The sequence below is a fragment of the Enhydra lutris genome, unplaced genomic scaffold (assembly GCF_002288905.1).
Source record: "Enhydra lutris kenyoni isolate GAN:26980312 unplaced genomic scaffold, ASM228890v2 scaffoldscaffold7, whole genome shotgun sequence".
Classification (NCBI taxonomy): Eukaryota; Metazoa; Chordata; class Mammalia; order Carnivora; family Mustelidae; genus Enhydra; species Enhydra lutris.
In genome coordinates, this window is record NW_019154091.1 from 34509575 (window position 1) to 34523407 (window position 13833).

A 13833-nucleotide genomic window follows, 5' to 3' on the forward strand; every position below is an offset into this window, starting at 1 on the left:
TGGGAGGAGGCCTGAGAAGGTGTATTGGTAGCAAGTTCCCAGGCACTACAGACCCTGCGGCCTGGGGACCACGCTTTGAGAAGCACTGTTCTTAGTATACTACGTGACATTGCTGGCCTGTGGATTCCAAGATCCCAGGATTATGACTTAAAGAATTGGCTGAAAAGCAAAGTCTTCACCACCTCACTTTTCCTCCACGCACACACACAAATAAGTTAGTAGAACAAACCAAAACATTTAAATGAAAGATTTCAACAACCAATAATACTACGCTGAAACTCCTCCGTACAGACAACTCTTAAAGGGGATTTCATCCGTGAGCGGCAGGGAATGCCTACCTTATTTCCCTGGAGACCAAACCTTGACAACCATAGAAGTTTCCCAGCGCATTATTTAACAGAAACTGAAGGAATCAGAATGGTATCATTCCTACATTTTTGTCCACAGAGCTATCATCACACTGGAGCTCCCCAAAGTCTGTATTTGAAGCCCCAAAATGTACAGAAGGTACTGATGATTGTGCGGAGGGGAAAGCTGAGTAATGCTGCAAACGCCATTCCTCCAATCTTTCAGATCCCTAGAGGCCTTTCCTGGGGCCTGGGTGTTGGAGAATCCGACATGACCCTCTGATTAGAGTCCCTCCATGCAAAGGCCACATCAGATAATAAGCCCTCTGTGCAAAATACACACATATCAGCTGGGAGGAGACCAACAGATCAGTCTACGGCAAACTCCGATGGATGGTCCATATATCTGTGCTAAAAATAACCAGGAATCAGAGAAGAGAGCATTTTTATAAAGAAATTTTATTGCATAATTTCTGTATACAATAAACATAGGAAAAGGGTTCTTTCAATGAAAATCTCATACATTTTTCAAAAGTTTTGAATTGTTTGGAGAAAAATTATTACAAAGCTATCTAAGACAAAAATATCTGACCTTCAGAACAAGTGATAATCCCTCTCATAATACGTCACATTTAAAACAAGGCATTTCAATTCGATTAACATGGAAAGGCTTTTAGATTGCTGTGTCATTTGCATTAAGTATTTAAATGCGTCTAAGAAGTGAAGAGTTTAAACATATAGAAATGTTCTCTAATGTAATATATATACTGCTGCTTTCTTCAGATCCGTTCTGCATGCTTATATGGATGTCTTTTGTACCCACCAGCAGAGACCGGCATCTCCTAATGCTACAGTAAGGGCTGAGTGCAGAGAGGGAAAGTCCTGTGCATTTCCTATGTTAAATGGCACAACTCCCACAGATCACATACACCTTGCCATATTGACGCAGTTCATTGCGCTCCATATCCTGCAAAAATAAATCTAGTGCTCGACAGCTGACATTATTGCTCACCAACGTTTTAGTAATATATTTCTTTAACATAAGACAGAAATATACTGAAAGTTGATACCACTTAAACTCAAAAAAGCAATCTGGAATTAAACCACATGCATATACCCCACGTTTTTTTGGTTTTTTGTTTTCTGGGTTTTTTTCGATGGATGTTGCATTTTCCCTAAAGTTGATGCTGGAAAATGTGGTAGGAGAAAAGCCAGCTTTCCTTGGAACAAAGACAAGGATTAGAAAAGGAGTTTTTAGAGGGTAATGTTCAGCCTGATAATAAAAATGAAAGAACAATGAGAGTCCAGAATCTCTGGGGAGGGGGAAGAAGCCCCTTGTTTATCTTTCTTGTCTACCTCGACCCAGTGGCTCGTGTCCAGCAGAAACCTGGGGCAGGCTACTATATGTAGCTGGAGCAATGGGAGAAGTGCTATGTGGCCCAAGGGACAGATGTCCACTCTGGCAGGGAAGTCCAGGGAGACTCTCTTCTTTAGCCAATCCCACATGGGATCCTTGGGTCTCTGGGAAATGATGGGGTTCCTCTGTGAGGTTGGGATGGGCTGCTAGGATGGTCTGGGGGCCGTGGCTTCCACGGTCTTAAATCTTACATCTCAATTCAAGAAGGACGCCAGGGCCTGAGGTGAAACAGCTGGGGGCTGGAAGAACATGACTCATCTGGCATGGTGAAGCTAGAGTATACGTGACAAGGAAGTCACCAGAGTATCAGGCAGGGCCTCGCCGGGGAGCATGTATAGACACGTGGAAGAATGTGGCCATGACCACACTGCCACTTGGATTTGTCACTTTTCATTTTAACTTCTCATTGTTTCTCATTGTAAAACTGTCAAGTGTCCCTCTTTCTTATTTTTGTCTTGGTGCTTACAAGGTAGGATGTCAGTTTCCATAAGCTTTCAAAGATTTACAAAAGTAATATTTTAAAAAAAAAAAAAAACTACATTGCAGGATTAGCGTTTGTGGCTACGAACACATTATCTATCCATCATAGACTATACCCTCAAACCTGGCTATGGCAATATCATCTTAAATCATCACTGTTCATGCCTGTGGAAACCTTATCATGCACAATGACATCCATTCCGGTAAGCGTTACACAGCAACAGAGCAGAGCTTCTCAGAGTAAAACCAGCCATACTGCTACAAAGAAAAACTTCTGGCTCTTGGCCCAACTGTTTCCATACCAATCAGCTAAGCCAACCCCTCTCTGCTTCTTTCCATTTCAAATGCTTGGGCTTCAGCCTTTGAGGCAGTTAGAAACCAGATCAGTTTAATTTTACGACACCAATTTAATGGTACAGCAATACAGTAAATTTGCCCTGAGAGTGTCAATTATTTTACAAATAATGTAAGTCCTGGTTTTTAAACAAAGAGTAGGCATGGAGAGGCTAAATGGCTTGTCCCCTTGTCACACAGCAGGGTGGGACTTGAGCTCCTGGTTCTTTCCATTTTAAGCCCCCGCATCCTTCCAGAAGTCATCCAAATTTCTTTGCACAAGATCCCCAGCTTTGGGCTCTGTTACTTGGAGTCTATTGTCGGCTTCTCCGCTCAGCCCTGGGTATTTCAATACCCAGGATTTCTCTTTGGTCCTCTCGGCTCTCTCTTACTTCTGCTGCCTTGATGAGGTGTGTTGTCCCAGTATTTTATTTTACACAGTGGGATTTACCAAAATGCCCTTCCAGCTGCAGCTGGTGCTAGGTGTGGAGGGATGGACTTCAAAAAGGCCACGTCAGGTGCTCTCTGCGCGGCCTTTGGGCAAAACGGGGCTCGGCATTTTACCGTTGTCTTACATTCCAATGTTTTCAATGGAAAATCAAATAAAATAAAGGCCTCACCGTGAGGTAATGTTTACTTCTCCACCACAACACTCACTGTAACTCTCTGCCCCCCACCCTCAGATCTGGCAACAATTTAACATAAGGAAAGACTTCAGACCTTCACACCCTTTCAGTGAGAATAAACGACCTTAGCTCAAACTTTCCAGAGCTGAGCAGTCTCCTCGGGCATCCGTCTGCCCTGTCTCAGGTAGGCCTGCCCAAATGCCGCTGGGCCACGTGTCTTGCAGGCCTGCGCCCCGAGCAGGGGGTTCTGCTCTCACCACTGCAGAGGGGATCTCTGGAGGGAACCCCGCGCACCCTCTGTCTCCTAAGCCAAGGGGGAGAAATCGCAAAAGCAGCTGTGTGCTCAAAGAAAACAATGCCAACTGATACTCAGGTGGCCTGGGAAAGCGATCCACCACGCCCTCTCCACTCGCTGAAGGGATAAAGGGTTCCCAATCTAGTCGATAGCAAAATACATGGACGGCTGGGGCCTCTGTCTAAGCCAAAGAAGAAAAATATCGATAGCACAAAACTGCCCTTCTATTTCTTGAAAAAATAGATCTAAGATAGACAATTCGGAGTATTTGCCGTTTTTCACAAGCTGCGCGTTAAGTACACTTGTTTGCCCGGCTCTCCGGGACCCTACAGCTCGGCTCTGTCCCCCACGGGGGGTGGGGGGGTCGCCCCACTGTTGCCCTCGGCGCCGCTGCCCTCAGCCGGCGTGAACGACAGGGAAGCCGAGTTTATGCAGTATCTCTTGCCAGTGGGACGAGGTCCGTCGTCGAAAATGTGCCCGAGGTGAGCGCCGCACTGAAAGAGAAGAGCAAAAATAAGGGCAGCGCGTACAAAGCCGGCTTTGAGAGGGGCTCACGGTCAGCCGCCGAAATGGATGACCAGCCTATAGGGATACGATGGAAACCATCATGGGTGATTTCTCGTCCGCCTGTCAATAGCCACAGAGATGGTTTCTGGCAGGCTCCACACCACATGCTGAGAATAAAAAAAAAAAAAGCTAGAACTGTGCATATCAGAAATCATTTAGAAGCCACTGTATTTTTTGATCTATGAAGTCTCTCAGCCAGCTGAAAAATGACTGCGGTAATTTTATGAATTGAGTTGACTCCTGATCTCCCTTTGTAAGAAACATGGCAGAAGAAAATCTCTCCCCCCTGGCATGACTTTTTGGCTGTGGATGGGTGGGTTTCAGATATGCACAAGTCCACCGTAAAAGATACTGTTTAACTGGCCATGACGGAGGTGTTGTTTGCGTTCATGGGCAGTAAAACTTAACATCAGACAAGTCCTGGATGTTCTCGGAGCCCGGCAAAACGATGGCAAGGCTCAACAGATGTGTGCCACGGTCACCAGGACTGCAGGTGGGATAAGGAGAAGTGTCGCTAGCCCACACCGTCTTTTTATTCTGGCCTCCAGTAGGTGGAGCGCGGCTGGCTTCTCTACCCAAGTGAACTGCATTCCATGCGGGAAGGGATAAGCTCAAATCCACACTCCTCCCGATCCAAAAAATTTGGGAAGGAGAAGAGGCCCCGAATCTGGGCAGAAGCAGAAGGAGGGATGGTTGGCTATGACGGTGTTCAAGAGAAATGCAGCCCAGAGATCGTTTCTCCAGGAAGGCTGGCTCAGGGCATAGAGCCCCACCCTGAACCCTCCGAGGCTGGGTACTATTCCAGGAGACACCAGGGTATGTCACACTTAGCTATCTTGCCCCCTTTCTGAGCAGGGACAGGAGTGAGGGAGACGGAGACATTAGTGCATCGTATTCAAACAGGCTGCAAATCCACATCATTTGTCATGTCCCAGAGAAACCAAAGCCTGGAGCAAAGGACTTCCATTCATTCATTTACCAGGTATCTAGGGAGCACCTGCTACACACCAGGCTCTGTCTCGGACTCTGGAGACGCAGACAACAATCCTGGACTCATGGAGCTTACATTCTAGGGGGAGAGGCAGATAACATGCAAAGAGATCAGTTGACTGTCCAGTATGGTAGATGGGAGAGGGGAAGAAAGAGGAAGAGATATGAAGTGTCAGGGTTCGGGGCTGATACTGCAGGTATGATGACGAGGGGCTCTTCTCCTGGGGTGACTCTGGAATAAGAAGCCAAAGGAAGTGAAGGAGTGGCTACCAGAGGAGCATTTCAAACAGACAATAGAGTCAAGATTTAGGGAAGAACATGAGAGAAAAGGCCTACAGATGGTTTATTAATTCTTCTCACTGTGCTTGCTTGGTGTCCCCTTAGAAATTATGGGGGAAGAGAGGAGGAACTGGCATGGGAATTGGGCTAATGAATCAAATGGAGATGATCATGCTTATTACAATGGAAAGAACTAGAATCTCAGTTTCTCTATCCTAAGTGCTACACTCAGTTCCCAGGGGTTCTCGTGTTATTAATAAACAGCACAAATAGCAACTCTGACTATATGGCACTTCCACGTTAAAAGTGCATTCTTATTTTATTGCCAACATACTGTGTCAGCTTATTAAAGAACTAAAAACGAACCCTGAACTGATTTGATCTATTGCCTGGAAAATATGAAACAGGCCTAAAAAACAAATCTTGCTCTATTTTACCACATTCTATGCAGGTTTAGGTAATATCAAGGCTGACAGCTCGGATTGCTTTTCCTTTCTATAAACAATTGAGGCCAAATTTCAGGCATCAGCAGCTAAGATGCCCCAGTAAAACACACGCTTACTCAATGGACACAGGAAAACACCTATTTCTCGCTGCCAAAACAGGGTGAAGGCCAACAGGAACCCGAGCTCTCGGTGACCAGTGTGTGTGCACAATTACCGATCTCACGTGCAGCTCTGGCACTTTGCTCACTTGGCATCTGAGGGGTGGACTTTGCACATAAAAGCCTCAGATGGGTTTTCTGGTTTTGTGTTTTAATGAGAGAATATAGCTATCTGGACAAAATAAGTGACATTATCTTTCTTAATCATCTCCTGGGCATATCTAGAAAACAGTTCTGTGTTTACCTGACTCCAAAAATAAAACACAGTAAGGATATATTTGAAGCTATTTAGGAGTAGTGATATGGTCTTCATTTCCCAGATCATCTTGAACAAATCCAACTTAGAGTTAATGTAATCTGTTGAACCGAGTTGCTTATTGGGCTGCAGTTTCATCTGTAAAATCCGGAACTGGTGTTTTGCTTACACGGAAAGAAAAACACAGATTCTAGATGTCCCTAATCTGAAAGGAAAAGGGAAGGGGGACGAGGAAGAGGACACACAGTTAGAAAGAGGCAACAGAAATCGTTGGCAGAACACCTTATGGGATGCGGATGAAGTAGGGAAATCCTCAGAAAAGGAGAGAGCCCCTACAAATGATAATGATAGCTTCATCGTGCTTGCCACAAGATATTCTGGAAGATTCACCCCAGGCTCCGATAACTGAGCGAGGAGCAACATTGCAAAATGTAGCCAGGTGTGCGTTTCGGTCTGCGCCACCACACACATGCTCACCCCAATGCCCGCAGAGCCGCAAAGCAGTTTGTCCACAGGAAGCCTAACCACGCAGCACCATTTCTGCTTCTCCGCCCGCCCCCCCTCCCCAGGTACACCCAGTCTCCCATAAATGACTATTATCCAGTTTCTTTGAAAAGTGCACAGGCTCTGAAGGTTCCTCCCTGAGGGGAGCGCACATGGAGCCCATTCTTTCCAGCCTCTACCCCTGGCCGAAGGCTGGGATGATGAATGGAAGTTGTCAGTGATGCATTGTTTCTTTAGCCGCCTGCGAGCTCTGCCTCCCTGGCCCGGCCAACTGGCAATGTGTTGGGCTCTCAGCACACCTGGTTGTAACTGAAACAAACTGGCTGCCCAATGAAGAAATCTCGGAGACCTGCTGTTAATGATTTATTTCAGGGTAAAATCTGTGGTGTGCCTTTTGAAAGTTGTTTGAAAATGGTTACGCATTTGTTGTATAGGAAGCTACAAGCGACAACTGGATATTCTAGCTCTCATTCCGAAAAAAGCATGAGATAATTGTTCAAAGGGACATTTTAGAGTTCCCAAAGGAATCCTTTATCATTGAAGCCTCCCACTCAAAAAATCTGGCAACTGGGGAACCTGCAGAGAACCAAGAGAAAAGAGCCCCCCACCCCCGGGGTTCCCAAAAAGTGACTGAACATCAAATTTAACATAATTCCTTAAAATCTGACTGCAATTCTCAATCGTGTGCATAAGAAACACAAATAGTGCATTCAACACAGTTACATATTTCTGCACTGATGTATTTCCAACTCCTAGATGGTTTTCTCCCAGCTATGTCTAGGATGTTTGGGGGCTTTATTATTGTCATTTTCTCTTAAGTGTTTGATCTACAAGATGAAGCAGTTTCAAAGCGGGGGCTTTTACACTTGGGCACATGGGGCAGGATGAGGAGAAAAGAGTTTAAGAAGAAAAGCAATTTACTTTGCCAGTAGTATCCTGTTTTCTCCCACTGTTATTGAAGACACTTGTGTGCAAGTAGGGCTCTTTTCCTCTGTGCTTGTGATATTAATCTTTTGCCAAGGAAATGATTGTGAAGTCACCAGTTTAGCATTATGATTTTACTGAAAGATCAAGAAAAAGAGAGATGGGCTGTGAGTCTGAACCCTATTGTAACACATGGGTATCTTTAATCATCAGCAACATATCAATTGTCATCTGCAAAAGATTAATAAGGCTTGGGGTTTTACCAAAATCTGCTTAACTTTTGAAAAATGTCGTGTATGGGTGGATATTTACCTTTCTGTTGACTTGGCTGCCATAGAACAAATTAATAATGATCTAAAACAAACTTAAGGGACTCTACTGTAGATTCCAGCTAGCAACAGCAACAGGCAAAAGTAGACTCCAACTCGCACAAACTCAGCATCTATCTGATGGTTTCCTTAAAGATGATTTCCAAAAGTTATTTATTGGTCTCCCATTTGCTGCAGATGTAGAATTTTGATCTAAAGAAGGAAGAATCCCCCAAGTATTACCAGGAGGGACTTAGTTCTCTGAACTACAGCTTAAACCATGCAACTCTTACCTCTTTGCACTGAACTTAAACTCCTGACAAAGCACTGTTTAACAGGCTGGGCTCGGAGGATTAGGAAGAAGCTGTCAAACAACTATTCAGAGTAGTTCGTGAAACTGGGATAGACGCAACATTATTTTATCACTAAATGAAAAGCGTCAATAAAACTTAAAAAAAAAAAATCTTTGTAACTGCAAACTGTTAGAAAACTGCCACAGCTGGGGAGAAGATACTAAAGTGGACAGATTTAAGATAAAGACCCTCTTTTGAAGAGATAACTAGAATTTAATTCCACAATTCAGCGCATAGAATAGGAAAAGCAAACAAATATGGTTGCAACAAAAATCAGAACGTAACAGGGCAGCCTATTCCCTCCACAAGCAGGAGTCCTAACAGAAGATGTGGAAGAATCTCCACCACCCTTGCTGGTTCTCTGTGCTATTAACTTAAAGATCAGGCCGCGTGCTGGGATTCTCACCCCGCAATTCTTTTAGAAGGACCTGACCGCACTCTTTCTCTGAAAAGTGATGACAGTACTGAATCAATCTTAACAATCTTTTTTTTTTTTAACATTTTTTTTTTTAATTTATTTGAGAGAGAGAGAGATAGTGAGAGAGAGCATGAGCGAGGAGAAGGTCAGAGGGAGAAGCAGACTCCCCGTGGAGCTGGGAGCCTGATGCGGGACTCGATCCCGGGACTCCAGGATCATGACCTGAGCTGAAGGCAGTCGCTTAACCAACTGAGCCACCCAGGCGCCCCCAATCTTAACAATCTTAACTTTCTCAACAAAATCTTACTAAAGTATTATTACCTAAAGAAGTCACGGGACACATGGAAAAACTACAGGTTAGTATAAAGAGGTGGTAAGTTATAACTCCCAATAAATTTTAATTCTCACCCAAATACGAGGTCTAATTAACCACATAACATGATCTGTATCACAATTAAAAAAGAAAAAAAGAAAGAAAGAAAAGGAAAAAAGGAAAGGAAAAGAAAGGAAAGGGCAGGAAAGGAAAGGAAAGAAAAAGAAGAATCCTAAATATTAGAGTAAAAATAAGGGACCAACAGAAAAAAAAAAAAAAAAAAAAAGACGAGGCAAGTAGGTTGAGCCTACTGGTTGTGTCCACGGAAGCTCAGCTCATTTGTAGAAGATGGCAGTAAGAGGGTCTTCATGTGTAGATGCGGCATCTTTACCACAAGGAAAGAAGGACTCCACATAACATGTCCAACTGAGAATGTCTATGAGATATCTACAGCATCTAACAGATTCTTCATCAGACAAACCACATTGTTGCAATTCAGTCCAGAGAGAGGACAACCATCTGAATTCAAAATGGAAAAAAAAAAAAATTTAGAAAGATGAGAAGTGGATCAGAGTCAAGTTTCCTATACCACTTCCCCCCAAAATGATGGGAGAAGCTATGAATTGGAGGGAGATGACATAAACTGAAAGAATAGAAGGTTAAAATAAAAGACAAACTGATCATGAAAAGTAGCATTAAGAATGAGAAACTAGGAAACAAAATACAAGTGTTTACTCTGTATGGAAACCATTAAGTCAGTTATTTTTTTCCAGTTGAGATAAAAAGGATGAGTGAGAAAATGGAAAAGAAAAAAAAAAAACTCAAGAAAAATGTAAAACAAAAGGAAAATAAATGTGTGGATGAAACATGCAATAAAGAAAGAAAGGAAGGAAGGAAGGAAGGAAAGAAGGAAGGGACAGACAGACACCCAGCACACTTCAGTGAGTTATTACCACTCTCGTGAGGCAGACATCCCCCGCTCTGCCCACAGGGAGAAGAATCCAGGAAATACATCTTTCTTTAATGTTGGAATCTAATTATTTTCTCCATGAAACTTACTTCACAGAGGATGTATTCTTACACATGACTTAATAGAATAAATTTCCCTCCCTCTTCTCTTCAAATTTAAGACTTTTATTTAAGAGGGAGCCACACACTTTCCAAATACAAGAAATGAAGGTGGTGGGGAAAGAAGCCAGAAGGGAGGGGTCAGTGTTGGTTCTTCACCCAAAGGACCTAAAGTTTAACAGTCACCTAGCCCTTTGACCAAAGGGCTGAGAGCTGTTCCTTGTTTAGCTTAATATCTTTTATCAATGTTGCCTGATTTGGGCAGCTTGTAGGTTTCGTTTCTCTTTGGTCACTGTAGAACAACTTCATCTTCATAATGGTCTTTTCTTGACCACTGCTAGTATTATCTCTGTGGCTGGCACAAGGGACCAAGTTTATTCTGTGACTTTTAAGAAATAGTCACAGAGACGTCAGAGAATAGGGCATTAAGGAAAGTTATTATACCCCACTTTTTCTGTGCCTTGTTTATTTGGTTCTCATGGGACTCAATGTTTAAAAGTGGGTTCTGTGGGCGCCTGGGTGGCTCAGTTGGTTAAGCGACTGCCTTCAGCTCAGGTCATGATCCTGGAGTCCCGGGATCGAGTCCCGCATCAGGCTCCCAGCTCCACGGGGAGTCTGCTTCTCCCTCTGACCTTCTCCTCGCTCATGCTCTCTCTCACTGTCTCTCTCTGCTCTCAAATAAATAAATAAAATGTTTAAAAAAAAAAGTGGGTTCTGAAGAAAATGGAGAGTAGCAGTCATTAACAGCCTTTAAGTCAGCTTAAAACAAAACACAACTGTTAGTCTTAAAAGAGGTTTATTAAGTATTATGTACCTAAGTTATACATTGCTATGTACCATCCTACTGGGTTACTTTTTTGTTGAATATTTTAGATTCCTGGGGAGATAATCATAATTAGTTTTTGTGGCAGTTACAAGAATATCAATTAAAAGCAATTAAATTCAGATATGAATTGAATTATACTAAGTCATAGGACTTTTTTGGTTTAATGTGACTCTTTATGGCTTGTCTGTCCATTTAAGCACCCTAGAGCTCTGGAGCTCAATGCCCAAGTTCGAGTCTCAGCTCTGCTGCTTGAATCAATGTAGCTTTATACAAGTGTAATTGTCCTCTTTGTGTCTCCATTTTCTCAACTAAAAAATAAGAAAGAATAACAGTATATAGCTCACAAGTTTAATGTGAGCATTAACCACAGCAGCTTTTAAAAACTGCTGGTGTTCAGGCCTTACACAAGCCAACTAAATGAGAATCTCTGAGGGGGAGACCCAGGATTGGAAATTTCCAATGTCTCACTCAGAGACTCATATCTGAGAGACAAGAGTGGACCGAAAGTATGACCTAGCTAAAATACGAAGTCTGCTTTTCAAGGGAGAGAGTGGTACTTATGCTTAGAAGACAATAAACTCACCTTTAGTGAAAGAAAGAGGAAAGGAAAGAGGAAAGGAAGGAAGGAAGGAAGGAAGGAAGGAAGGAAGGAAGGAAGGGGGGTCGGAAAGGGGGAGGGAGGAAGGAAGGAAGGAAGGTCAGTTAGGAAAGGGAAAGAAAACACAAATTCATCAGATGGCTGGGTTCTAACCAATCTCCCTCCCTGCTTGGTAGTAAATATGCCACCTACTCCCTAAAACTCTTGTGCCTGATGAAGGGGGTTAAAGGGCAAGTAGAAGAATGTTGAGGGAGGCCCACGTGGCAATCACTTTGCTATTTCAGCTGCCTGATGTGCCCCCTTTACCTCTGATATGTACAACAGACATCCCCTGACAAACTACTCCATAGTATCAATGAATTTCAGTGCCACAATACTCAGACTTGACATTTCACTTATGCAAAGCAGATCAGAACAGGACTACCTACTCTAGACTGGAGTGTGCAGTTGCTCTTATTCTGTGTACAGAAGGTTCTGGCTATGTCTTTGAGTTTAAATACAAAATATCCAATAGTTCAAGCCTCGACATTGGCATGACAGATTAACCATCTTTGCCTCTCGACACATGCTCATTTTCTCCCTAGAGCTAGCCCTGATTCCGTTAGAGCAGAGTGACAGGAACTAATTAGAACATCCGTGGAAACGAAGACAGATCCATATACTAGAAGGAGAGAAGGCATTACATTACCGCATATTCACACTCCGAGCTCCTAGATCCTACCACTGAACCTCCTCTTCCCACTGCCCATTCTCCGACCTCTCTCCTTGCACCCACATGGGGAAAGCCACCCCTGGGGTCTTGACTGACCATGTTGGGATCATTACAGGTGAACAACATATGCACGGAACTGCAGGAAGAGGGGTATTCTCTAAAACATCAGATTATACACAGCCACACAGTGAAATCTTCACATGCCTTAAGAATAGCCCATTTTCCACTGTACTGAGTCAACTAAAGATGATTTTCCTGACCACTCACTCTCTCTCTTTTTTAAAAATAGTGTTGAAGCCAATGACTGGCATTCAGTTGGACTTACTGAACATCTGAAGACTGAGATATCGTTACTATATAGAGACTTCATTGTGCTCCTCCATCCCTTTTATGATCAGTCACTTGGCCTTAGTTGCTATATTTAGCACAACCAGGAGTCCAGAAAGTGTTTGCAATGCAAAGGGGGCATCACAGTGGGTTTTCAGGTGGGGTTAACTGACCTGAGAGCAGCTTGTTTCCACCCGGTGCATCCCGTAGGAAAAGTCGTCCGTGAATGTGATCGCATCAGAACTGATCACATCGTGGAATGAAGGCCAACCTGGAGCAGAGCAGCACCAGAACAAAACACACAGGAGAAACAGACAGCCTTGGGTTAGAATGTCATGTTAAAGAACTACTACGCAAAGAATGAAAATCTTTAGTATATGACTCGTGCTTAACTTCTCCAGCCTGAAAGGAAAAGGTACAAAGCTGAAGGATAATATATTTCCCAAGAGTGCAACTCTTTTTTTTTTTTTTAATTTTATTTATTTGACACAGAGAGAGAGATCACAAGTAGGCAGAGAGGCAGGCAGAGAGAAGGGGGGAAGCAGGTTCCCTGCTGAGCGGAGAGCCCGATGTGGGGCTTGATCCCAGGACGCTGAGATCATAACCTGAGCTGAAGGCAGAGGCTTAACCCACTGAGCCACCCAGGTGCCCCAAGAGTGCAACTCTTCTTGAAAAATAACTTCCTCCTCACTTCAGATCACAGTTGCATTGGGTGTTTATGTTTCCAGAACCATTCTTAGACCATCCAGTAGTTTCCCAGAGCATCCCTGGATTTATAAAGCTCTCTCGCCACTTGGTCTTGCCTCTCTTCTTCAGAGTCATTGGGCACTCACTAGGAGTCTTAACGGTGTGACATTTTGCAAAACACAATCCAATTGTTCTTTTTTTTTTTTTTTTTTAAGATTTGTTTATTTGAGAGAGAAAGAGAGAGAACATGGGCATGCACAGTCGGGGAGAAGGACAGACAGGGAAAGAGAAATCCTCACACAGACTCCCTGCTGAGCATGGAACCTGACACAGGGATTGATCCCAGGACACCGAGATCATGACCTGAGCCAAAACCAAGAATCGACACTCAACCGACTGAGCTACTCAGGTGCCCCTCCCATTTTTAAAGTTGGTTTTTTCTGCCCCCTTTTTTTTTTTTAAGGATTTATTTATTACAGCTGTTCTGGCTGTTCACTTTTCAACTTTCCGTGCTTCTTTAGGAAGAATGCTCTTTCAGCACTTAGTTTGTGTGGTTAAAATATTAAAAAATGAGTATTCCATAGTTTCCATCATAATCTAA

At 43.4% G+C, this 13833-nt stretch overlaps 1 protein-coding gene across 1 annotated transcript in view; it reads right to left on the minus strand.

Moving 5' to 3' along the window:
• Positions 1-802: 802 nt before the first annotated feature.
• Positions 803-13833, minus strand: part of LOC111142089 (methionine sulfoxide reductase B3) — a 163576-nt gene continuing 150545 nt past the window's right edge. The window contains exons 6-7 of the mRNA XM_022495039.1: positions 12719-12816; positions 803-3992 (exon numbers count right to left, since the gene is read on the minus strand). Of these exons, the coding sequence (XP_022350747.1) occupies positions 3825-3992; positions 12719-12816 (266 nt within the window). The 3' untranslated portion in view covers positions 803-3824. The remainder of the gene's footprint in view (positions 3993-12718; positions 12817-13833) is intronic.